Source organism: Juglans microcarpa x Juglans regia, chromosome 1D (genome assembly GCF_004785595.1).
Source record: "Juglans microcarpa x Juglans regia isolate MS1-56 chromosome 1D, Jm3101_v1.0, whole genome shotgun sequence".
In the NCBI taxonomy this organism is placed as follows: Eukaryota; Viridiplantae; Streptophyta; class Magnoliopsida; order Fagales; family Juglandaceae; genus Juglans; species Juglans microcarpa x Juglans regia.
The window spans coordinates 1,368,677-1,394,420 of NC_054594.1; the positions used below are offsets into that span (position 1 = coordinate 1,368,677).

Genomic DNA, 25,744 nt, shown 5'->3' on the forward strand with positions numbered 1-25,744 from the left:
TTGTTTTAGAAATTGCTTGCATTACCTGCTTTGAATCTCCTTCAATGAGAATCTTTTTTCAAGTTCCTCCTTAGTGCTTCTTAGATTGCCATTCGCGTTTTTGAGGCTTCTCTAATATTTGGATTGGTGTTGTAGATGAAACATGTGTGGACAAAGAGTGGAGTTCCACCATAGATCTACAAACTGTTGTTGTTATTCTTCCATTGTTTCTAACTGCTACATTAAATGAGAGTGAATAGAAACCTTCTGGTGGGGATTGCCATGTTGCCTCTTGCTGATGAAGTTTAGTGATCCATGCTCTGCTGTGTTTAGTGAATATTTTGGAAACTTTTGACACAAACCAATTTGGTGATCGACTAGTAAAGTTATGGACAACCTGATTTCTTAAAAACAAAATATTATCCATGGCTAGTGTGACAAAAAGTTGAAAAGGATGGATATCCTCTTCAGGTATTGCTAAACCAGAAGAAGGATTAAAAATGATTGCAATCCAATTTGAAATAGGTTGCAGGGCAAACTGTGAGATATTGATGGGTCATTTTGATTGTCTCCATAGAATTCTTGAGAATGAGCAATTCAAGAACAAGTGAGAAAGGGTTTCTTCTTCAGTATGACAAAGAGGGCAGAGTGCTTGGCCATCTTCGAGAGTTAGAAATCTTTTTAAAGGAGATCTAGTTGAGAGGATGTTATGGATGACCTTCCAAATGAGAAGTTTTAGTCTGTCTTGTATCTTAAGTCTCTAGAGTTTCTTCCAAGTTTCAATAGTGTGTTGCAATGAAGTGTAATTTTGGGAATTAATCATTGTAGTATATGCAGATTTGACTAAGAATTTTCCAGCAGAATGAAAAGTCCATTTGATCCCATCTCCTAAGGCAGAGTAGTTGTAGTTTGAGAGAGGAATTTTTAAGATTTCATTGACCGATTCTAGAGAGAATAGGGCATGTTCCATCTTCTTGGCTCTTCAAGTGTTAACTCAGACACTTTCAAGTTAGGCTCAACTAAAGCATTGTTCTGATTGGGTTGAGGTCTTAAGGACTTTAATGTGGGAACCCAGGGATCCACCCAAACTCTTGTTATGACTCCATTACTGATCTGGAATCAGATACTGGATTTGATGAAATCTCTTTGTTTCAAGAGACATTTCCAAAACCAAGAGTCAGTTGATTTTAGACTCACTTTAAAAAAAGAGTAGTTCCTCAGGTATTTACTAGTTAAGAATTGCTTCTAGAGACTGTTTGTTCCATTAATGAAGTACCAAGCAAATTTTTAGATAAGGGCCTTATTGAATAAATAACTATTTTTCAAGCCAAGTCCCCTTGATGATTTTGGCATACAGATCGACTGCCAGGATTTTGGGGTATATTTAGGAGTGTAACCGGTCCAGTCCGGTCCGGTTTTGGACAAAATCTAGGACCGAACCGGTATGTACCGGTTTTATATTTTTCAAAACCGATTATGCACCGGTTACCCTCCTAAACCGGTACTTCCGGTTTTACCGGTTTCCGGTCCGGTCCAATTTTTCAATTTTTTTAAAATGTAAGTTTCACAATTTGTCATTAAAAATTTGTTTATAAAAAAAAAAAAAAAAAAAAAACTGATTTAAAGAAAACTGTTTTATACTTTTATTAATATATTAGACTATATAATAGTATTAATATTAGACTATTGGTATAGTTATAAGTTATATATTAGTATTAGTTATAAACTATATATTTAATATTAGTATTAGTTATAAACTTTTAGTAAAAACTTTTAGTATTAATTATAAATATAACTATAGTCATTAGTCTATATTAGACTATTAGTATTAGTTATAAACTTTTAGTGATTTAGTATTAACATTTTATGTAATAATTTATAAATTACAATAAGAAATTATTGCATATATGAATATATATAATTATATATATTATATAGAAAAATTTCACATAAAAATTTATAATTATACATAATATATAAAACTTATATATATTAATATATATATAATATTTTGTATAAAACTTATATATACAATAATACAAATATTATTTTTTATATATATTTTTTATTAACCGGTCCGGTTCAGTTCAGTCCGGTCCGGTCCGAAAAATCCTAAAATCGGAACCGGACCGGAACCAGCCGGTTTTCACATTCTAAGAACCGGTCCCGGACCGGACCGGTTCAAACTCGATAAAATCGGTCCGGTTTTCCGGTTTGAATTTACGCCCCTAGATATATTTATGGATATTTTGAGTATCAATACCCCACCAAAACCTTTGAAATGAGGTATCATCCATTTGCTTAGTGATTTAATTAGGCATCCATATAGTAGACATGAAGTATGATGGAATTGAGCTGGCTACAGATCTGATCAGTGTGGTTTTACCAGCTTGGGATAAGATTTTTTATTTCCATCCTTGCAATCTATTTTGGATTTTTTCTTGAACTTCTTTGAAAATATTTTACTTTGAAGCACCAATGAAGAGAGGTAGGCCCAGGTATCTAATCTTAGGAGGGGACACTTCAAAATTTAGAAAGGTTTTTGATCGGTTGGAGGAAGAAGATTCAGGCTTCCTTGGTAATATTGGAGATGACAATAATGAAGATGATGCGGTGAATAGAAGAAAGTCAAAGAAGTTATGGCTTCCCAATGCATCTGATTGGGAGAAGATAAAATTGTTTGTGAGGTTTCTTCAATTATTTCATGATATAACTTTACGCTTCTTGGGGGGTAAATATGTAACTTATAATGTTTTTTTTCCGGAGTTGATTACTATTAAATATGTCATTAATATGGAGTGTGAAGAAAGAAGCCCCGTGGTGGTATTAATGGCCCCAAATATGAATAGAAAGTTTAAAAAGTATTGGGAGAACTTGGATAATCAGAATATGTTGTTGTATGTTGGGATTCTTCTTGATCCTCACTACAAGATGTGATATCTTGAGTTTGAGTTGGGACAAATGTATGCACATAATCATACAAAAACCATTGATTTGAGTTGGAATGTGAAAAATGCATATATCCGCATGTATGAGACATACATGGAAAATGAAAAAGGGAGTTCTCCTCAGCGTACAAGTTCCCCACATGAAGATGTAAGTCCTTCAGTTGGTAAGATTGCGTGTAGAAAGGCACAGTTGATGGCTCAATTTAAACAACAGTTACAATCAGAAGACAGTTTGAAAAGCAAGTCAAAAGTTGATAGATATCTAGCTGAAAGATGTGAGAATCAAGATGATAGTTTTGACCTTCTATATTGATGGAAAGTGAATTTAATTAGATATCGCGTACTTTCAAATGTTGCATGCGATATACTCGCAATACCGGTATCTACTATGACTTCTAAATCTACATTTACCACTGCGGGTCATGTACTTGACCCTTTTCGAAGTAGTTTAAATTCGATGATGGTTGAGGGTCTCATATGTGCACAAAATTGATTTCGTTCTTCTTCTACTCCAATAAGCCTTAGGACTTTAATAGATAAAGTGGACGAATTTGAGAAGCAGTTGGATATGGGGATGTAATAAATTTACTTTTGATATCTCTTGTGGTTTATTTTGTTTTATCTTCTATGTTATATAACTTTATTTAACTTGTTTTGTTTTAAATTTTTATGGATAGAACTTGTTGAGGACTTTGCTGATTCTGTGGAGGCATCAAATTCAATACCTACCAGCCCTACACCCAATGCTAATTAAAAACTAAAGATGTGAGAAGATTGTTGATAATGGTTTTTGATATTGTTGATTTTTAATCTATTATGATTACCTTTATCCTCGATTTTAAAACTCTAATCATATGTATTGAATCATCATTATTTATACAGTTGATAGATTTATTTTGCTTTTACTCGCTGAATATGGTTTGGCTTGATTTTTGGCATTTTGTAGATAGGTTGCTAAGGGACTTGGCTTTTGGCATTTTGAGTTTGCTTGGATCATCCTATAATTGTATTCTTCTTAGTCGTTAGTTATGTTAAGTTGCTAACTCATTTTATTTAATATCAGTGTTTACATGTGGACACTGTAGTATCTTAGAAAGAGTGTTTTGAATTGTAATTTGTAATAACTTTTGTTTTTTTTTTTTTTTTCGTAACTTCTTTTTTCTTTTATTTGGACTCTTGGAATCTACATTATCTTTTTTTTTCTACTTCTTTTTTATATAGATTATTTTTCTTTTATCATTTTTTTCAAGAGCAATTTTTTACTATTTTTTAGCTTAAAAATGTACAAAATGTGAAGTGGGCCGAAAATAATTGAAATTAGGCAAAAAAAAAATACTAGATTTGGATTGGGCTGAGTGGCCCATTTTGGGCATGGTCCAGACCGAATGGACCAACCGAACCGGACTGGACCAAAAGGGACCAGTCTAGTCCGGTCCTATGTAGTACTCGATCCAATCCAAGGTGGAAAAATCCTGGACCGAATAGGTTCGGTCCAGTCCACAAAACCCCCTGGGGACCTACCAAACCGGATCGAGATCACCCTTAGCTAGCATTGATCTATGGTAAGCTTCAGTGAGTGAGTTTAGGAGATCCCGAAATTGAGGTTTTTGCACATTTTGGGCTGGCAGTAAACTAGATTCAGAAGCCAAGGACAACAAAGAGGATCCGAGTACACTAACATAGCAATAATATTACTAGAGATATTAACAAGTTCAATATCCAAACCAAGACACCATATAAACAAAACACTTACCAAATGGGGGAAAATGTACCTAGTGCGAAAAACCTAACCTATTCACAACATAAGCAGTTTTTACATTAAACAAAAGAGTTTCTGACAGGAAAATAGCTTCAGAATTATGAATCCTGATATTAGTCCTAAGATTTTTTCTTGCACGGGGACGCGCTATTACCCGACAATTACATGTCAAGAGCTTCATGGATAATTTGGTGGTAGTTTTGACCCTGCCACATCAATCATTGGATTTAGAAGGAAAAGATTCAGTACTTGGGTCTAAGGCTTTTACCCGAATGTTCTGCTTGCTTGTATGGAGAGAAATGATTATTTTTTTAGAGAAGCATTGGAGATCCCTTCTTTTTACCAGCAATCCTGACTAATTGTGCAATCAATACCTCCTCCTGGTGTTCTTCTCTTTGCTCACTTTTCTTGATTTCAGTTAGATGGGTGTTGCTTGACGTTTCTTCTTCCTCGATGGGAGCCACTAAAATTATTGAACTGAGATAAGATTTTTTTTCATGGGTTGTGGTTGGGCTATGATTTCATATGAGTGATTCTTCCTCTTTTTCAAGGTTTGTGTTCCGATTAGGTGTTCTTCTGAGAGGAAAGGTTCATTTGTGAGTTATGGGATTTTTGTTTGGGTTATTGGGCTTTCATAGAGATTTATGTTTTGTTTTTTACGATGGGTTGGGCGTTTGTCCGTTTGGTACGGATTGAAAGAGATGCAGGCTTTTCCTGATGGACTTACCAAGAGGGAAATTTTGTGACTGTGGGACTAGATTTCAGTTGGGCCTAAAATGTTTTGGAATTGGGCTATTATCTGTTTGAAGACGGATGGTTCTAGACAGAGTAGTGGGGGCTCTTCAGGTACTAATTTTTGGCACAAAAAACTTATGGAGGGAATTAAATGTGTTGTTGCAGATGGAAGGATCGCTTGCAGTGGCACAATGTATGGATTTGTTGTGTGAGTTTTTGCAGAGGCCACGTGTTTGAGGGAATGAGTTTTGTCTGCTGTGATGGGTTGGTTGAGTTGACTGAATGGGTTGTAGATCTTTTGACTGGTAGGTGACAGACTCTAGGTTAGTACCTCATTTTTGCAGCTTTCATTAAATTCATTTGAATGAATTGCCTGGTACCTTGGATATGCACCACGTGATTAGGAAGATCTACATGGAGTTTCAAAGAATTTGCATGGCTGATTTCCAGGATGAAGAAGCGCAAGATCATACTCTATGATTGCATTACTACTGTCTTTGGAATTGATGGGTTGTTTGAGCTTGAAATGCTGACTGTCCTCTGTTTTATTTGGCTCAAGGATCAATTTTCATTTTCCTTTGTATGTCGGTTGATGCATTAGTTGTTTCCCAACAGAGTGGTTCATTTCAGGGGAATTGTTTTGGATTATAGTTCTCTGAATCTGATAGGAGGAAGCGATTGAGTTCTTTCAAAGGTTTGGAGTTCTGGTATAACTGGTTCCATCACAGGCTCCTCTGCTCTGACATTTTTTTAGCTCACATCCATTATCCATATGGGGGTACATTAGCATTACCATGATTCAAAGGACAAGATTGGTGTATATGACCTAAACAACCATAACTATAACAAAACTCAAAAAGTCTTTTATACTTAAAAGTTACTTTTGTATGGGTTCTGTTGAGGCATGGAAGAGAAAAGCCATCTGGGAGTGGTTTTGAGATCTCAATTTCAACTCTGATCCTTAAGAACCTTTTGATGAATAAATTAGAAACTATGTTGTTGTCAACTTCTAGTAGATTTTCCATCACTTTTCTTATCTTTTCTACATTCTTTAGTGTCATCATTTCCAAAGTCAAACCATGAAATTCAACCCAAAATGCCAAGTGCCTAAGATCAATTTCTTGTAGGCTTTGTCCTGGCTGCCATTCTTTAAGGATCATGTGGAAACTTTTAAAATTCCTGGGTCTTTGGTTGAAAACTCAATCTTTTTCTTGTGATGTAAGGAATGTGAACAGGAAATTGTTGATGCCAAGATCCTCTATTTTGAGGCCAATGATGAAACTCCATAATGCTTTGATGGTGGTGTGGAATGTGTTTGTTTAAGGGTTTTGATGAGATTAGCTTACCAATGAGGGCATGGTTAGAGATTATTTCAACTACTTCCATGGCTGGTTTTAGGATAATATCATCTCAGGAAAGTGCTTCTGTTTGGGGGATGAGAATGTCTATATTAGGTGGTGCTTGTTTCATGGCTAGATATTGAGGATGCAGAAGAGGTTTAACTGTAGGTTTTGTGAGGATTAGGTACGTAGTGACAAAATCTGGGAAGATTGGTTCAAGTGGGAAAAAAAGGTTTCGGGATAGGCTACAAAGAGAGGAAGGATACTTATCTGGAGAGAGAGTAGATCATGATCATTCTTCAATTTCAACACTATAGTTCATATTGTGAAGGGTCAAAAGACGTAAATAAATATATATATATATATATATATATAAAGTATACTGCTATTGAACCATCTAAATCTTATTGCTCGTATGATTCTCTTGAAGTGGCACAATTAGGGGTGTGCATTTGAACCAGATTTTTTTTTTAGTTTAGTCTGAAACCTGAAAATTCAAATGAATCTGAGTGGTCATCCGGGGATTGGACTCGAACGGGTAGAATATTTAACCGGATATAGATCCGGTTATTAAACTAGTTATCCGTAACCGAATATCTTTTTTAACAAAATTTTTGTTTGAAAAACATCGTTTTGCATGTACAAAAACTAAAGTTTAAAAAAAAAAAACTAGAGTTACAAAAAAGTAGAGTTAAAACTAGATACAAGTTACAATATGGATACCTGCCTGGGTTGTAACTAATTTTACCTAAGTGAATATCCACCCAATTTTAAAAACTCAGATACAAACCCGGATATTCACAAATTCATATCTGGATGCACATCCCTAAGCACTACCGTGATTTATTAAAAAATTAAAAAAGTATATTCAAAACAAAAGGACATTCAAAAATAAATTAAATTCCTTCTTACACTTTTATATTTATTATTTTAATAAACTACCTAGCCGCAAGTTGTGAAATTTGGGAAGGCAAAACGAGGACGTTTCACTGGTGAAACGTGTGTTATTTCAGCATATGACCGGAGTGAATGAGCTCATAGTGTGGGGTGGATGGCAACAACAACGCCTGGTTCATATTTGGCACTGCCCACTCTTCACTAACCTTACACTTTCCCTCTCCCTCGTCTCTTCCTTCCCCGTTCATTGACGATGCCCTGAGCATCGAATATTCCCAATCCCTTAACGCAATAATGGAAACCCTCCCTCGTCCAATCGCCGCCAGATTCCACCCTCTCCCAATTCTCAAAACCCGCCTCCGAGTCAACTCCTCCAAACCTATCTTCAACTCTGCCCTCCAATTCCCCTTAATTCGCTTCAAACCCCTATCTCCTCAACTCAATTCCCAGACTCTCCGCCTCTCCCATAAGTGCTGCGTCTCCAAGGCCTCCGATGACAACCACGACCATCATCACCATGATCACCACCACCAACACCACCACCACCACCATTGCCATGAGGACGCGAAGCTGAGCGGGGCTCAGGAAGCGTTCATCGGGTTCGCGAAAGCGATTAGATGGACGGATTTGGCAGATTTCCTGAGGGAGCATTTGCAATTGTGCTGCTGTTCCGCGGCTCTGTTTCTAGCCGCCGCCGCTTGCCCTTATGCTGTGCCGAAGCCCGCGGTGAAGCCTCTACAAAACGCTTCCATGCTCGTTGCTTTCCCTCTTGTCGGGGTAATATATACTTACATATGTTTTGCTCCGGTTATATGTTTTTGGCCATACACTCGGAGCAAATTTGAACTTACTCGAAATCAGGGCGTTCTGTTTATATAGAAATTTCATTATTTAATTTTTGTGGCATTGCATATGTCAACTGCTAGAGGCGACTGTTTTCTGGGTTATGGCGGTAGGTAGCTTATATTTTGGGTGTAACAGGTCCGGGTAAATTTCATGTTATATTAATCTTATGTTATAAGACTAAAATTTATATGTTATATCAAATGTTATATTAAAAATTATAAGATTAATTTTATGTTATATTAAAATTTTATAAGATTAATTTTATATTATATCAAGTGTTATATTAATTTTATGTTATAAGATTAATGTACATTAATAATAAGATTAAAATTTCATGTTATATAAATTAACAATTTAGCATATAATATATATAATATAATATAAAAAATTAAAAAATATATATACCGGTCCAGTTTCGATTCAAGCCAGTTTTTAAAATATGAAAACAGGTACCAAACCGGTTTCAGTTCTTAAGAACCAATACCCGACCGGACTGGTTACGAACCAGACCAAACCCACCGGTTCGATCGGTTCAATTGGTTTTCCGGTCTTTTTTACACCCCTACTTATATTTTATTAAACTTGGGTTTTACCTTCCTTCAGCATTTGTCCAGTGTTTTATGGGGATTTTTTTGTGGTTAGAAAAAGGCAAAATATTAAACCCCTGTTTGGATAGTAAGATGAGATGAGATAGTTTTAGATAAAAGTTAAAAGTTGAATAAAATATTGTTAGAATATTATTTTTTAATATTATTATTGTTTTAGGATTTGAAAAAATTGAATTGTTGCGGGAGTGTAGCCTTTCTCCTTTCTTTAATCATCATCAGGACTCTAGTTTTTATGGTTATTGGTTGTGCATACTCTTTTTGTTTTTTATATGAGTTTTGATCCTCATCATCCCACAAACCGCACTTTTTTTATTTTATTTATTTATTTTTTGTTTTGTTTTATTTATGCTAAACTAACTAAGTTCTTCCACTCATTATCCTTACACCACATACTTGCAAGGGAAAAAAATAAAATAAAAAATCATGTGTGGTGTGTGGTGTAGGGATGATGAGTTGAATTTTTCTTTATATAATGTTGAGTGTTCTCTATATTTTCTTGACAGTTTAGTAGGTGATTAAATACATGTCTCTTGTGTATCAGGTCTCTGCATCACTTGATGCTCTTACTGATATTGTTGGTGGAAAAGTAAATATCCATGTGTTAATGGCTCTTGCAGCCTTTGCATCAGCATTTATGGGGAACCCCTTAGAAGGAGGGTTACTTCTTGCCATGTTTAATCTGGCCCATATTGGTAGGCAATCTAAACTACCATATTCGGAAAGAACTTTGTGGGCGTGTGTGTGTGTGTGTGTGTGTGCACGTGCGCATGCTCATGCATGCGTGAATGTGTATTTGGAGACGGAATTTAAGTTTTATTGTTTAAAGTGTATGGTGACTGCAGCTGAAGAGTATTTCACCAGCCGCTCAATGGTAGATGTTAAAGAATTAAAGGAAAATTATCCAGATTTTGCCCTAGTGCTGGACATAATTGATGATAAGCTTCCCAATACTTCTGATTTGGCATACAAGAGGGTTCCTGTGCACAACATAGAAGTTGACTCTTATATCTTGGTTGGAGCGGGTGAGGTATGTGATAGCAGATGTAGTACCTCGGTTTCCTTTTGGCTTTGTAGAATATAATCTCTATTCATTATAATTCCAGCAGAAATGAGGAAAGCATGAGGGTGGTTCTATGTTTGTTGCTGAGGCCTTTGGTAAATCTAAATTAGACATGTATGCTCTAGCCAAACTCATCACAATACAATAGACATGATGATTAGTATGTTCCAGCCCCCATGACTCTTAGGACTTTTTGGTACTTTGAATAAAATTGAAATATTATGTGTACTTCTCTCAATTCTGTATTTCTGTTTTGGTTCACTTCGATTTCTTTTTTTTTTATTGGTGTTTCGGGCCAATCTAAATTAGACATGTATGCTCTAGCCAAACTCATCACAATACGATATACATGATGATTAGTATGTTCCCCCATGACTCTAGGACTTTTTGGTTCTTTGAATAAAATTGAAGTATTATGTGTACTTCTATCAATTATGTATTTCTGTTTTGGTTCACTTCACTTTCTTGTTTTTTTATTGGTGTTTTGGGCCACTGCACTTTCCACATGTCGATGTTAAAAATTTTATGGTCTTGTATATGTCCCGTATACTCCGGCCTTTGTCTATTTTATGATCAATAAAATTTTGTTTACCAATCAAAAATATTTTGAAGTGTATCCTTTTTGTGCTTCCAAGTTTCATTGACATGCGTACACTACATATCTGTAGTATGGATAATCTAGGATTTTTTTATAAATAAATTTTTTTATTCATAATGGAAAAAGTAGGCATAGCCCAAGTACAGAGGATCTAGGATTATAAAATACTTTCTATTTTGTTATGCATGTGTATCCTTTATGTGATATTTTAAGTATTTCATCGTATTTAATGGCATATAAACCAAAGTGTAAGACTGTAGGGTCCTATGAATTTGGTGTTATACGCAGACTGAGCACTGCTGAGTTTTAGATTCTTTTCAAATATTTGCGAAAAGATGATTTGATAGCATCTTGAAACCAATTTAAGAAACCTATCCTTCTGTCTGAAGTATGTTTAGCTTGCCCATAGAATTTGATCTTCTTTCTGAGCTTCGATCAGTTGCTTAGTAGGTCTGTCCATAGTGAGTTTGGTTTCCTGTTTGCTTGGTATTTCTCATCTTTCTGTGCAATACATTAGAATATGGAAGCATTGTAACGGTGGATGGTATTGTGATTAGTCTGTGCCTGTAGATTGTGAGGTTTTCCAAGGCAATGCCACCATTACCATTGAGCATTTGACAGGAGAAGTCAAACCATTGGAGATAAAAGTTGGAGACAGGATTCCCGGCGGTGCAAGAAATTTGGATGGCAGGATGATTGTGAAGGTATGTTTTTTTGTATGTCCTATAGTGCATATAAATTTTTGGAAATTGTGTTTTATTAGCCAAAATCAATAAATAAGGTCAGAAAGTTGCATGGTAGTTTTCTCTTTACACATCACACTGTTGATGCTCCTAATGGCTTAAAATTCTGATTTCTTTACTCAGTCTTGTGTGCAAGATCAAGCCCCAATTTTCATTTTTCTTGTTTGGGTTCTTTAAAAGTTTACTTTCAGAGTGTGAGTTATTTCCCGAGTATATATTATTATAGTGGATCGATGCTAGAGGTCCTGATGCTAGATGCCCTTGTTTATGATTCTACTTGGTAAGTTTGCAGTATATTTGGTGGATTCATTCTCTTTTTCTTCCTTGCCTGGTTATGTTTTAATTTTGTTGCAGGCAACAAAGACGTGGAAAGAATCAACACTGAGCAAGATTGTGCAATTAACTGAAGAAGCACAATTGAAGAAACCAAAGCTTCAAAGATGGCTGGATGAATTTGGTGAACATTACAGCAAGGTGGTTGTAGTGTTGTCCATTGCTGTGGCTGTCATCGGGCCATTTTTATTCAAGTGGCCATTCATTAGCACACCAGGTAATTCGGAGCAAGTGATTATTATTGTATTGTTCTTGAATAATCAATTACTTCTTGCAAGTGTTGAACTGTCTGATTTGGGTATTTTGATAGTTTTGTTGGATGTACCCCTTCGTCTTGCCAAATCAATCTATCATATGTATTCCCATCCATGTTTTTCCTTTGATTTACATGTTTCCAGTAATCATTTTTGCCCCCTTTTGGTAGGCAACTTTCTTGAGCTTTTGACTTGCCAATTAGTACCAATTTCCTTCTCAATAGCTTGGAGGGAACTATATGTACAGTAATTAGGTTCCCAACCTTCCTAAAAATAAATTTCCTGGTTGAAGAGATACAACCTGATTAGTTTTCAAGATAAAATAGAGTTCTTGAGACATCTTATCAAAAAGAAGTTCTCGAGACAGAACTAGAAACACTTGAAAGAAAACTGCTACGGATTTTTTTTGGTAGAAACAACGAGAGCCTTATCTGTTCACTGACCTGTTGGTCATGGTAATATTGAAGCAATGGCCAAGATTAAGATGTTCACCAACCTCTCTCTCTCTCTCTCTCTCTCTCTCTCTCTCTCTCACTCACTCCATTTTTTTGGCTCTGGATTTACATATTAGAGGAAGGGTTATGCTACTCATCATTCCACACCACACACCATACATATTTTAAATTTTTTAATTTTTTATTTATTTTATTTATTTTATTCTTACTAAACTAATTGAGTTGTTTTACTTATCATCATACACCACATACTTGTTATGGGAAAAAGGAAAAAAAAAAAAAATTAAAAGAGGGGTGGTGTGTGGGATGCTAAGTAGAATTATTCATTAGGGGAATGCTTTATCTTCTACTTGTTTGATATCTGGTTAATTATGTAGCTTGCAGAGGATCGGTTTACAGGGCATTGGGGCTCATGGTGGCAGCTTCACCATGTGCTTTGGCTGTAGCTCCATTGGCATATGCTACTGCAATTAGTTCCTGTGCAAGGAAGGTATCAATCGTCAGAGTTCCATTAATAAGGAATCTTGCAAGTATGGTAGTATAAAAAAAGTTCCTTTTTTTTTAATGAGTCAGTATGGTCTTATCAATTAGATCTTATAACATATATGTTTGTGCATTCCACCACATGTCAGTTAGAAAATATCAGAGACACATTCCTGAATATAATACTGATAATTAATATTCCTGTGTTTCCCTACTTTCATCCAACTACTGATACATCATAACTACTTCAATAATTCCCGTCCATGCTGAATTGTAGGTCATTTTTGGCATAATCTAAACATTCCATATGCTCAATGCACCTCTGCTAATAGTCATGACCCTATGTGTTTTTTTTTTTATTAGGGAATACTGCTGAAAGGTGGTCATGTGCTAGATGCTCTAGCGTCTTGCCACACTATTGCATTTGATAAAACTGGGACATTGACAACTGGGGGGCTTGCGTTCAAAGCCATTGAACCGATTTATGGACACCATGTCAGAAACAATAGATCAAACTTTTCGTCCTGTTGCATTCCCAGCTGTGAAAAAGAAGCTCTTGCTGTAGCGGCTGCCATGGAGAAGGGTACTACTCACCCGATCGGAAGGTAGCACTTTTGAAAAATTAAATGTCTTTTCAATGTGAAGGGTACCACTCACTTTTTTTTTTTTTTTTTTTTATAAGTAAATAGATAGATTTATTGAATAGAATGAAACTAGGCAAATGCCCAAGTACACAGGAAGTATACAAAGTGAGACACCTAATTACATTCTAGTGAGCTGAAAAGAGGATAGAAACTCATGGACACTCCCACCCTTCAATACAATAGCAGAAAACCACTGTAAAAGAGAGAATACAAAAAAATTCCAGATTTCTCCCACTGCACGCTCCTTGTTGTTAAAACACCTATCATTCCTTTCTAACCATAGACACCACATTGATGACAAAGGTATCATACGCCACGCTGCTGCCAATTGTGCACTGTTATGCCTCCTGTTCCAGCACACTAGTAATTCCACTACACTCTTAGGCATTACCCAACTCAGTCCAGCTCTATCAAGGATACCAGCCCATAGTTCCCCCGCCACTTCACAATATAAAAGCAAATGATCTATCGATTCTCCATTCTTTTTGCACATGTAGCACCACTCCATGACCACCATACCCCGCTTCCTTAAGTTATCAACCATCAATATTTTTCCAAGCGTGGCTGTCCAAATAAAAAACGCAACTTTAGGCGGAACTTGTGCTTTCCAAATACTCTTCCTCAGAAAAAAGGCCGGTTGTTGTACTATCAAAGCCTTGTAAAAAGATTTAACAGTAAAAATTTTTCTCCCCGTGTGAATCCACAACATACGGTCTCCCCCATTTCCTCCTACCTTTGCTGAATACAAGTGGCTAAAAAAGGTTGTCATCTCATCAAGTTCCCAATCCTAAGCATTTCTAGTAAAAGTGACGTTCCAAGTTACCGTCCCATTGGTACAACACAATAAATCTGAAACTGCCGCTTGCTGATTTCCAGCCATGTTAAAAGCGACTGGAAAGATAATGGAAAGAGGTCTCTCCCCACTCCAAGCATCGAGCCAAAAACGAAGTCTTGCTCCATCACCCACTCCAAACCTAATATGTTTTTCAAAGGTGTTCCACCTCTTGCTAATAAAATTCACAGGCTCACTCCATATGACCCCCTACTCTGCTTAGAACACCATCCCCCCCACTCACTACCATACTTGTGTTCGATTACCTCTTTCCACAACGAGTTCCCTTCCATTTGATACCTCTTCAACCACTTACCAAGAAGGGATTTGTTGAAGATGCTCAAATTTTGCACCCCTAATCCCCCATTCACAATCGGATAGCACACCATTTGCCAACTTACAAGGTGGAATTTGGTTTCCTCTCCCATGCCCCCCCCCCCCCCCAAAAAAAAAAAAAACAAAACTCTAAACAACTTTTCCATACGGTTAGCCACTCCCACTGGCAAAGGAAAGAGGGAAAGATAGTAAGTAGGAAGGTTGGAAAGGATACTTTTAATAAGTGCTAACCTCCCCCCTTTCGATAAATATAGCCGCTTCCACCCTGATAGTCTTTTTTCAATCTTCTCTACTAGGGGTGTACAGGAACTGCCGAAACTTGCCGTGAACTGATCAGACCGACCGCCAGAGCACGGAACCGGCAAAAAACTGGTCGACAGTCGAGAGGAATTGAGGGAAAACCGATATCGGTTGTTCGGCGTCGGTTTGAACCACTGGGAAACCGCTAAACCGCCGATCTAGTCTATTTACTCTTTTTTTTAATATATGTATATAAAACAACGCCGTTTCACTTAAATGAGTGAAACAGTGTCGTTTTAGAGGCTGAAAGTTTAAAAAAAAATATAATAGAACGGAGCCAAACGGCGCAGTTTCAAAATGGCTTAATAACCCCCCCCCCCCCCCACCCCTCTTCTTCTTCCCTGCGTCGTCTTCTTCCTCTTTGCAACTCTCTTCTTCTTCCATGACAGCGATGGCGTGAGGCTTGTTCCTTCTTCCTCAGTTACTCCTTCACAGAAGACGCCAACGGTGGACCGAAGACCGCACCGACGCACGTAGAGACCGATATGATTGGTTTTCTCTCCCCAAACCCACGGTTTCAGTCGGTTCCATAGACCCATGGCAGACGTCGGTGGTGTATCGGTTCTGTGCCGAAACCGACGCCGAACCCATCTGTGTACATCCCTATTATCTACCATCCCATCCCAAATGCTCTTTGTTTAAATGACGACCCCAAGGGGAGTCCAAGATATTTCATAGGAAGTGGAGCAATTTTACAACCTAACAACTCAGCTAGAGAAGCAATATTACTCACAACCCCCACGGGTACCAACTCCGACTTCCCCAAGCTCACATATAAAAGATCCATTTATATGGATTTGATCCAGTAATTGAAAGCACTACTACTCTAATCTGCATGATTCCTTGTGACCCTTTCATTTTTTTAGTATTTTCTGTGGATATCCATCATGTAGTTTGAGTAAATGAAATTTTTTTTATGTTTAGATATGCACAAAAATTGTTTGTGAAACTCAATTGCTGTCATTCATGTTTTCAATGATTGTAATATCTTGATTGTTCTTTCAGTCTCACTAATCTAGCCCTATTTTACCTACTTTGTTTCTATGTCAAGAAAGGGGATGAGCAAAACTACTTTTATAACCTCTATTTTTTTCCTAGTCTTCTATTCCAAAGACCGTTTGCAATTCAAGTTTCTAAAAAAAGAATTGCAACAAATAATTCTTCGATCCTCATTGAGTTGTATTTGCTCATTTGTATCTCAAGTTTGTTGGTTATGATATTTCAAACGTTAGCTTTTCTTGTTAAACTATTTACCCGTTACTTCTATTGTTTGTTTCAGAGCTGTTGTAGACCAGAGTGTTGGGAAAGATCTTCCTTCTGTTTCCATTGATAGTTTCGAGTATTTTCCTGGTAGAGGTCTCATTGCAACTCTAAATAGCATTGAGGTATTGCATTCTTTCGTAATGTATATCCTAGCAGTCATTCGTCGTTCATCTCGGCTTTAATGATGAAACAGTAAGCATAATGGCATATACAAAAAGACGAAGTTCTTGTTCAAACCTCTATATTTCATCACTCTCTACGTGTATTTATTAGCACGTGATGAAAATCTTTACTGTGATATGTGTATACACACACACACACACACACACACACACACATACTGTTAGTATTTTATGATTAATATTCAAACTTTTTTCATTCTTTTACATGTTTCTTCTATATTTTTACAATTTCCTAATTACTTGTCAAAAAAGGAAACCCTAATTCTGTATTAGAATGCTATGGAAATGACATTTCTCTTATGTTATGGCTTTTGGTTGTCAAAATGGCCAGTTATGTGTCTTGGTAAACCGTTTCTACACTATAGTTTATGCAATGCATGTTGATTGGCTTTGAGAGTAATGCAAAGTTATTTCAGAACTGCATCCGATGTGGTAATAATTAAGATTTCTGTGCATATGTATTGTTCCACCCACCTGCATTTAACTGTGTTTGGTAAGTGATGGATAGAGGGACTTACATGGATTTTTCTCTTGTTATAGTCAGGAACTCGAGGGGTTAAACTTTTAAAAGCATTACTTGGTTCTGTGGATTTCATCACTTCATTTTGTAAATCAGACGATGAATTAAGAAAGATAAAAGATGCTGTAAATGCATCTTCATACGGAAGTGAATTTGTTCATGCAGCTCTTTCTGTCGATCAAAAGGTGATGGTCTTTTATTATTGCTTTCTTTACTTCTTTTTTTTTCCGGGAGGAGGGGGTGGGGGGGGGGGGGGGGGGGTGGCGGGGATTTTATAAAATGATGATCTTTTTAGCAAACAGCATTGAAACACCTTTCTGTCTTGGCATTGAAAGGTGCACCCCATTATTGGGGAATGCTGCCCTCCAGCTCATTTCTTATGGTGCGCTACTTAAACAAAATACTGGCTATAATCTGTCTTCCACCTTATTTTAAGATAGATTGATCATAATAGAATTCAATAATACTTAAAACTCCTCTAGGACCATAACCAGTGACTTCTTAATCATCAAATACTTTGCATTTTTAAATTTCATTATCTTAAAAATAAATTGACGAAAGAGAAAGGGAAAGTCACCTAAGTATGCAGCTTGTATGTGGGAATGGTTAGCTATGATCGTCATGATTTTAAGCACCACTGAATACTTTTGTAATGGTTAACTTAGGTAATATCTTCTTGTGGTTAAATATAGTGATAATATGTAAGGGATAGTATCAGCCTATATTAGAGATTGTATCAGGGAGACATTAGATACTGTGAGGATTAATTTATGGCCATTGTCACTACCGTCATAATGATTGTTGTACGTCCGATTTTACTCTAGTTTTTTAATTTTCAGGATACTCATCCAATCAATGGGAATCTAAATAATTGGAATTGAAATCCACAAGATTTAAATTCCATCTATTTGAATATATGAATTCATCTACTTCATCTAAACACCCATAAGTGACGCAAAATGCCATTAAACTGAGTTGCATTTACCACTGAGTCCGTGCAGGTGACACTGATTCACCTAGAGGATAGACCTCGACCCGGGGTTTCAGACGTCATAGGCGAATTACGTGATCAAGCAAAGCTTCATGTAATGATGCTAACAGGGGATCATGAGTCAAGTGCGTGGAGAGTGGCAAATGCTGTGGGCATCAATGAAGTTTATTGTAGCTTGAAGCCTGAGGATAAGCTAAGTCATGTGAAGGATGTCTCGAGGAATATGGGTGAGTTCTCCCATCAACAATCCCAAAAACTTCATTATTTCATGTCTTAACTATAATTGTGACTTGCATACAGCATATATGTATGTATATACACGTGTAAGCTAAGTCATGTTTTGTATGTGCTTCAGATGACAATATCATTTGTAATAAACTCCTAATTATTATCTTCCAAAATATTCATTATATGCGGCCATTGTATAAATCTAACAATGGTAAAGACAGCAGCTGTCGTCCATATCCATAAAATCTTGGGTAAAAATGTCCTCATAGATAGGTATATATGGATATATTGTGTTCATGAAAACTTTTGTAAAGATTTATGTAGAACCGAGTATTATTATTACATGTCTTTTCTTTGATTGGGCTTTCTAAGAGGGTGGAAGCTCTTTAATTTATTTACATTTCCTCTGAGAAACATGCTCATTATTATGTTATGGCCTCTACTCAGTTATTTTGTGACACATTTTATCAAATGGCAACTATGTTTTGACCGTTATGGTTACAAAAAGCCCTCCCACTTCTTTAAGGATTTGTTTCACAACTTTGGAAAATATTTTAGCCACAAAGAGATTACACAAAAGTAAACTCACAAACTGAAATTGTTTGATATGGTACGTCAGATTATAAAGTTACTTTTATTATAAAGTAGATCTAACGGATCCGATGAAGCCACATGAGTTTGTGAGTTTACTTTGTGTAATCTTTTTATGTCTGTAGCAGTTCTCTCTCACTTTAGCTTAATGAGCTTCCCATATTATTTTCTTTTTCACTCAGCACTTTTTCTTCTCTCAAAGTTCATTCAACTTACAATGTTTTGGGATTTTAGGTGGAGGTCTAATCATGGTTGGTGAAGGTATTAATGACGCACCAGCACTTGCTGCCGCGACCGTGGGGATTGTGCTTGCTCAACGTGCTAGTGCAACTGCTATAGCTGTTGCAGATGTGCTGTTACTACGGGACAATATTTCTGGTGTGCCATTCTGTATTGCCAAGTCCCGTCAAACAACTTCGCTGGTATTTGCTAACATTTGGCCTCGTATAATCTGCTGGTTTTTTATCTTTAGTCTTTACCCTTACTGATTTTCTATTACATGTAACTGCAGGTTAAACAAAATGTGGCCCTTGCACTTTCTTCTATATTTCTGGCATCTCTTCCATCTGTTCTGGGATTTCTCCCCTTATGGTTGACGGTACGAATCGTTTTGATGATTTGATATCTTTGCTTTCAATGTTCACGTGTTTTGGTATCTCCTTTCGAAACAAGGACAATGACCCTAGTGAACAGTATTGAACCTTTTCTGCTTAGAAGCACAATTATTTTTGTTTGTCGCTAGAAAATTAGTCTCAAGTAAAGATAGTTGAACTACATTTAGGAGATTTCTTGCAATACTCTTGGACTGATGTCTCTTTTCCAAGCAATAAAAATAACCAGCATCAAAGCGTATTGATGACTTGACTGTAATAAAACCACTAACTGAGTTGTCAGACTTATTCTGTTGAGAAATGCTGTTTTCACATCGAAAAGACCGTACAATTCAAAATGCTTATAAAGTTTTTGGTCTCCTTTCACTCACTGTTTGAGTTAAGAAATAGGAAGAAGCGCAATGTCCCTTTCGTCCAGTGTTAGGATATCATGTTTCTATCGGCACCCCAACCTCTAAAATTAAGTGCACAGTTTTCTGCTCTTTGTTCCTGTTGGATTTTTGGTTGCTTCTATATTAGCCTATTGTCATGTGATTGGTCTTGTACTTGTTATGAACTTGCAGGTTCTTTTACATGAGGGCGGTACTCTTCTTGTTTGCCTTAATTCGGTACGTGCTCTAAATGATCCATCATGGTCCTGGAGGCAGGATTTATTGCATCTGATTAATGAATTCAAGTCTAGATTACCGTTATCAAGTAGACGTAACGCTAGCTCAGACTCCATCCAGGCCACTGCTACTCGGTAACTTTGCCTTCTCTTATAGTTCCTTTTTTTTCCCGTTAAGTTATTTTTTCCCTCCAGCTGATTATTATCAAATTTATGTATGTTATATACGAAGATGGTCAAATCAAATGTGTGGATACTGATTATAGAAAACTTCTGTGTCTTTGTCCCTAATTATAATCAGGCGATTCCACTCGACATGATAAACAGACCTAAGAAAATATGAACAAAAAAGCTAAACATCATAAGGGTTAATGGGGGTAACAAAAATATGAATTTGGTTTCTTTGGGATTTTTGTCCACTCGAAGGTTTAGAGTGGGAGACAATTAGACATAAAATGGGTCTCATAGTATAAATTGATCATTCAATATTATTCGAGATATTTACTTGGGCAGCAAGAAATGCTGCCTATCTTTCATTATAGGGCTCCAAAGTTCGGACAGCATTTCTATGGATTCAAATCCCAAAATATGAAAAAATCATTCAGCACTCCTGAGTATAAAAATGGCATGGTAGCTGTTTGAATAGCAATCTTCTCCAATTACCTGACCAAATTAGACAAGTCCAATTATGGGTAGAGATATATCATGTGGACCATAAAGTATTTAATATTGTCCATGTAGGATTTTCTAGCAGTGTTGACCTTATAAGGTTGTGTCCTTCTCCTTCATTGGACTACTTAATTCGATCAAGCCATAGTGGAAGATTTCAATTTCGCTCATCCAAGAAGCATATGCCGTGCTAGGTCATTAAAATTGCTTGTTTAAACATTAACTTCGAAATACAAGGCATTGTGTTACAATGAAATTTCCATTTATACATACTTTAGAACTACCTAATAATTACGCACCACTATTCGAACTTATAATGAAATTAAATTGAGAGTTCAAGTTGAATTATTAAAAGTCATTGGCATGCTACGCTGCCCACCAATCTCAAACCCATCTTCATGTATAGCTTTTTACACAGAGTTATTTTATTTTCAGTGTATAGAGCATGCTATATATAAGAATTGATTTATAAGATTCAAATTTTAAAAATTATCTTTCAAATCAAATTATGTCATGTTGGAATTTAACTTGGTGTGTTTGACGCACCGGTTGGAGAATTGAATTAATGAGTTTTGTATGGTATTCTATTCTGTGCTAAGATAATACAATTAAATATGATGATGTCTACAAAATGTCATATTTTAGGACAAGTAGTCGTATGATCTTATCTTAATTCACGAGAAAACAAAATGCAAGTCAAATCCAGGTAAAATATAATTAATAAGTCTCATTTTCAAAATTCCAGTCGTGTGGAGCAAGTCTTGTAGGATTACTTGTACAAATTGCTTTTAACAGAAAATAGAAGACTTCTCAAATTCCATGCGGCCGGCCTTCTCTTGGGTAAAAGGCCGAATGGAAAAAAGGTTAGGTTGGTGGGTTTTCTTAAGTACCATTGGACGGAGGCGGACCTATGTTGACGCCTATCTTCCCAAAAAATAAATAAATAAAAAATATTATGTAACGGTTGTAACTTATCTAGTTCTTCATATTTAAATTTTTTACCCCCAAAAAATTAGTTTCGATACTTTTGCCCCAAGATTTTAATTATATTTAAGACTAATAATTTTCTAATTTATACAGAACTATCGACGGTGGCCAAGAATTCTAATTTCGCCCCTGCTAGTGGACCAAACTCTGATACTAGGGTTGGGTTCTATTTACATCAAACAAAAACTGATGAAATAATAAATAAATAGCCATCTTTTTAATAAAGCTTCTCTGCTTCTTTCTCACTATGATACCAATTTAATAGATCATACTGGATATAAATATTATAAACATTGGCAAAAGAGATTAACAGTTAATAGTCATTATCAAAGGCCAAAGAAAGTGAAATTATAATTTAAAAACGAAAAAAAAAAAAAAAGTAAAGGATCCCAATAATTTAAAAAGCTCGGCGGCCACAAAAGAACAAATAATACCCGCCCTAAGAAAATGATTGTAGACCCTACATTACATGAGATGTACAAAACTCGAATATAGAAAAGAGAATGGAACTAATGTCTATCCATTCACACTCATCACACGCCCCCACAAGACCAAATCTACCATCCCATAACTCATCATTCAAATCATTATTTGGGTAGGCACTGTCTAGAGATAGAGATTTTTTTAAAAATAATAATAATAATAATGCAGTGAAAGTCCACATGTTGTATCTATTTCTTGCTGAATTTTAGAAAATATTCAGATCAGAAAATTGTAGAAAATTTTTATCCTATTTAGGATTCTTAACTGGCATGCTAACATTCTTCTAAGTTCTACCTTTTGGTTGTCAAGAAAAGTCTATTATAAAAGGGAAAAAAAGAGCAATGCTGCAATGGCATTTGACAACCTTGCCATTAGTCTATGACAGTGTCAGCTAATGAAAAGCCCAAGTGAAAATTTATGCAGATTCTTGGCTGAAAAGACATGAAAAACTAGCCATTTCAAACTGTTTATAATGGCAGAAGGAAGATTATATTTATAGCTGTATAAAATCCTGGATCACATATGATCAGAAGTTTGAAGAAGTTCAGATGCTCCAAATAAGAGTTTAGGATTGGGTCTGCCAAACCAAAAACAGAACATTGATACAGTCTGTTTCAAAGGGACTGCCCAATCAAGGAGTGATTATGGCCTGATTTTATCATGACTACAAATTTTCATGGACATTTTTGGATTATTACAGCTGCTATGAGTTTAGAGATGTACTCTTGAATGACCCCTAACCTAATCACAATTCACAGTTCAGTTGAAGAGGGACATGGGGCTCCACTCCTCTTTGACAAAGTAAAAACATTGTTCAATAGGCTTTGATAAATCCCTTTCTTAACATAAATGCTTAGCTTCTTTTTTTTTTTTTCCAAAACGTGAGTATTGGTTTGATCCTCAACCACTCCTTCACTATGTCATAAAATAGAGACAACTAAAATTGTGGTCCACTTTTGGACCAAAATGTGACCCTTTTGGGTGTCTGTACTGTGACGTTATGCAGAACTACTGTTTTAGTTTTTGTCCATAATCATCCATTTCAATAGTACTAAATGAACTTCTTTTCTTTCCATCCTCTCCCATATCATATGAAACATTATATGGTACAAAAAAAAAAAAAGCAAAAACCACACTGCTGGGGTTGCTCTCCTACATTTGTTGCTACTTGTTAGAGACATCCACTTCATCAGCAACACACATCATCAGCCAAAGATCAATTCAACCAATGCAGCAAAAAAAAAGTTCAAACTAAAGATATTGATAGTGATGAAACTGTGTCTAGTTTATCCATTGCAAATTATTTAAATTCACTATTCCCTCTCAAATCCCACGCCTATAGATTTTTTATGGGTATGAGGTGTTTTTCATAGGGTGTAGAGTATGGGGTGGTGAATAGTAACTGATGAGAATAATTTTTCAACTTATAATATAATTTTATATCGCTTACAAGTTATTAAAGAAAAGAAATTATGTTGTATTGTGTCCAACCTGTGAGTTCATTTAACATGGCATCCAAACACCTCCAAAATCTCAAATTCCACCATCAGTGTAGTCAATTAATTTTCTTTTTTAAAAAAAACAAAAAGATAAAGAAAAAAGAAACAAAAAAGTGGGATTCAGTGTTGCTTAGATTCCATCATGATGTCCGGACTTTGTCATGAGGAGGAAGGAATGCCACTAAGATTTCAACTGCAAACGAAGAAGAAAAGAAGATGATTTATTTTTATTTTATAAGTAAAAAGTAAGCCTCTTGTCTTTGATTAATCATAAGCTAACACTCTAAATCATAGATATAATGACTTTTTAATCATAAACTCATACCCCTAATAGAATATTAATACAGCAAAGCAAAAAGACTGATGGAACCTCCCACAGACTCACTCTTTGCAGTTGATTTGGATATATCATTGAGGACAAAATAATAAAATAAAATATTATATTTAAACCAAAATCTTCTTCCTTCATATTGCCTTACAACTGTTAGCTAGCTTTATATTCTTACTAAAGAAAAAGGAAAACTACTCAAATATGGCCCCCTCTCAGCCTCTTCCCGGCCATCGGATTGCTTTGTTCTCAAATCCAGCGGCGCTAGATCCAGGTGGCCTGCCTCCCCACCCTACCTTCCACCACCCTGGCCTCCTCGCATGGAGAGGGCCGGAGGACTTTGTTCACAAATATATTTATATTTAAAAGTTTTGAGTGACAGGCCTCCAACGTTAACTAGTGCTGTCGTGGCGCTTCTAACAAAATTAATAATGGATTGTTGATGACAGATACCAATTTCATCATCTTTTTCATACTGCAGAGAGTAAAAAGTTCTAGAAGTCTAATTTTGAAGCAAACCTCGTGGACTATTTGTGTTTTTAATCCTTTAAATAAATTTGAAAAAAATGAGTTTTTCTTCTTTATTTGTTGTTATATGTACTTATAATTTTATATATAAAATTAATTTTTTTTTAAATTTAAATTTTATAATTTTTAACATATCAATAATTGATACGTCAGCACATATTGTTATAGAAATAAAATTTCTAAATACAAATAGCCTTTTCCATGTCATATTTATGCACCATGGTAAGATTTAAGAATTACTCTAACTTATCGCATCTCTTTATTACAATTTTTTTAAATTTTTACATAAAATATAACAAATAATTCAAATTTTTTTAAATTTTAAAACAATAATAACATTAAAAAATAATATTTTATTCAATTTTTATGTAAAGTCATCTCATTTTATCTCACTATTCAAACCGTACCAAGTCTTTAAACTTCCATCATTCTCCGAGATCTTGAAACTCAAATAGACAAATTTAATTTTAATTGCACATTTAATTTGTGGAGCATAAATTAATGAAGGCTCAGTTATGTTCATTGAATTAATGCAGAACAATAAATCGACAGCCATTTAGAAACTGTTAAAGGTCCAATCTCTTTATTATACTATAATATATATGTCATAAATCATTCGGGCTTTATCATTTATGTGTTACGTTGAATAATAAAAAATTATTATACTATAATATATATATATATATATATTACTATGCCACAAAAATATTTTTAAAAAATAAATTTACAAACTAACGTCACTTCATATAATACATAAAATCTAATTTACAATAAATAATTTTACAACCTAACCTACTACATCAAAGAATCGTTACTTTGTAAGCTTAATTTTATAAAATTTCTTTATGACTAAAACCATTCTCATATATAACATATTATATCAATTTATAAAAGAAAAAAGAACATTTCCAAAGAATAGTAATAGAGCAGAGCAACCCATTAAAAAGAGAAAAATTATTTACATCAGCCGCTTAAGCCACAGCACACCATGTTGAGAAATAAAAAAAAACACTACATAAAGTGTGCGGAGAATGTAGCTGATATATAGCCGTGGTCTTAAAAAAATACAAAACAAAAAGAGAAGGAAATAAGTATAATGAAAGAGAA

General features: G+C 35.5%; 1 protein-coding gene and 1 long non-coding RNA gene across 2 annotated transcripts; one reads left to right on the forward strand and one right to left on the reverse strand.

Annotated features, from left to right (window-relative positions):
- Window positions 1-7,786: 7,786 nt before the first annotated feature.
- On the forward strand, window positions 7,787-20,421 carry LOC121265468 (probable cadmium/zinc-transporting ATPase HMA1, chloroplastic). The gene is made up of 13 exons (XM_041169112.1): window positions 7,787-8,435; window positions 9,654-9,804; window positions 9,955-10,139; window positions 11,328-11,474; window positions 11,868-12,063; window positions 12,933-13,045; window positions 13,402-13,643; window positions 16,430-16,535; window positions 17,136-17,300; window positions 18,117-18,333; window positions 19,160-19,347; window positions 19,437-19,523; window positions 20,100-20,421. Exons 1-13 carry the CDS (start codon window positions 7,953-7,955, stop codon window positions 20,280-20,282), a joined length of 2,463 nt encoding a protein of 820 aa, XP_041025046.1. The 5' UTR covers window positions 7,787-7,952; the 3' UTR covers window positions 20,283-20,421.
- LOC121265475 lies at window positions 13,700-24,894 on the reverse strand. The gene is made up of 3 exons (XR_005940665.1): window positions 24,884-24,894; window positions 17,754-17,759; window positions 13,700-14,184 (listed from the first exon to the last, which is right to left on the reverse strand). It is a non-coding gene; the product is annotated as an uncharacterized LOC121265475 (long non-coding RNA).
- Window positions 24,895-25,744: the final 850 nt, after the last annotated feature.

Coding starts and splice junctions, on each gene's coding strand:
- LOC121265468 (XM_041169112.1), top strand. CDS start 7,953: ATGGAAACCCTCCCTCGTCCAATCGCCGCCAGATTCCACCCTCTCCCA. Junction 10,140..11,327: donor TCTTGGTTGGAGCGGGTGAG/GTATGTGATAGC, acceptor TATTGTGATTAG/TCTGTGCCTGTAGATTGTGA. Junction 13,644..16,429: donor ACTACTCACCCGATCGGAAG/GTAGCACTTTTG, acceptor TGTTTGTTTCAG/AGCTGTTGTAGACCAGAGTG.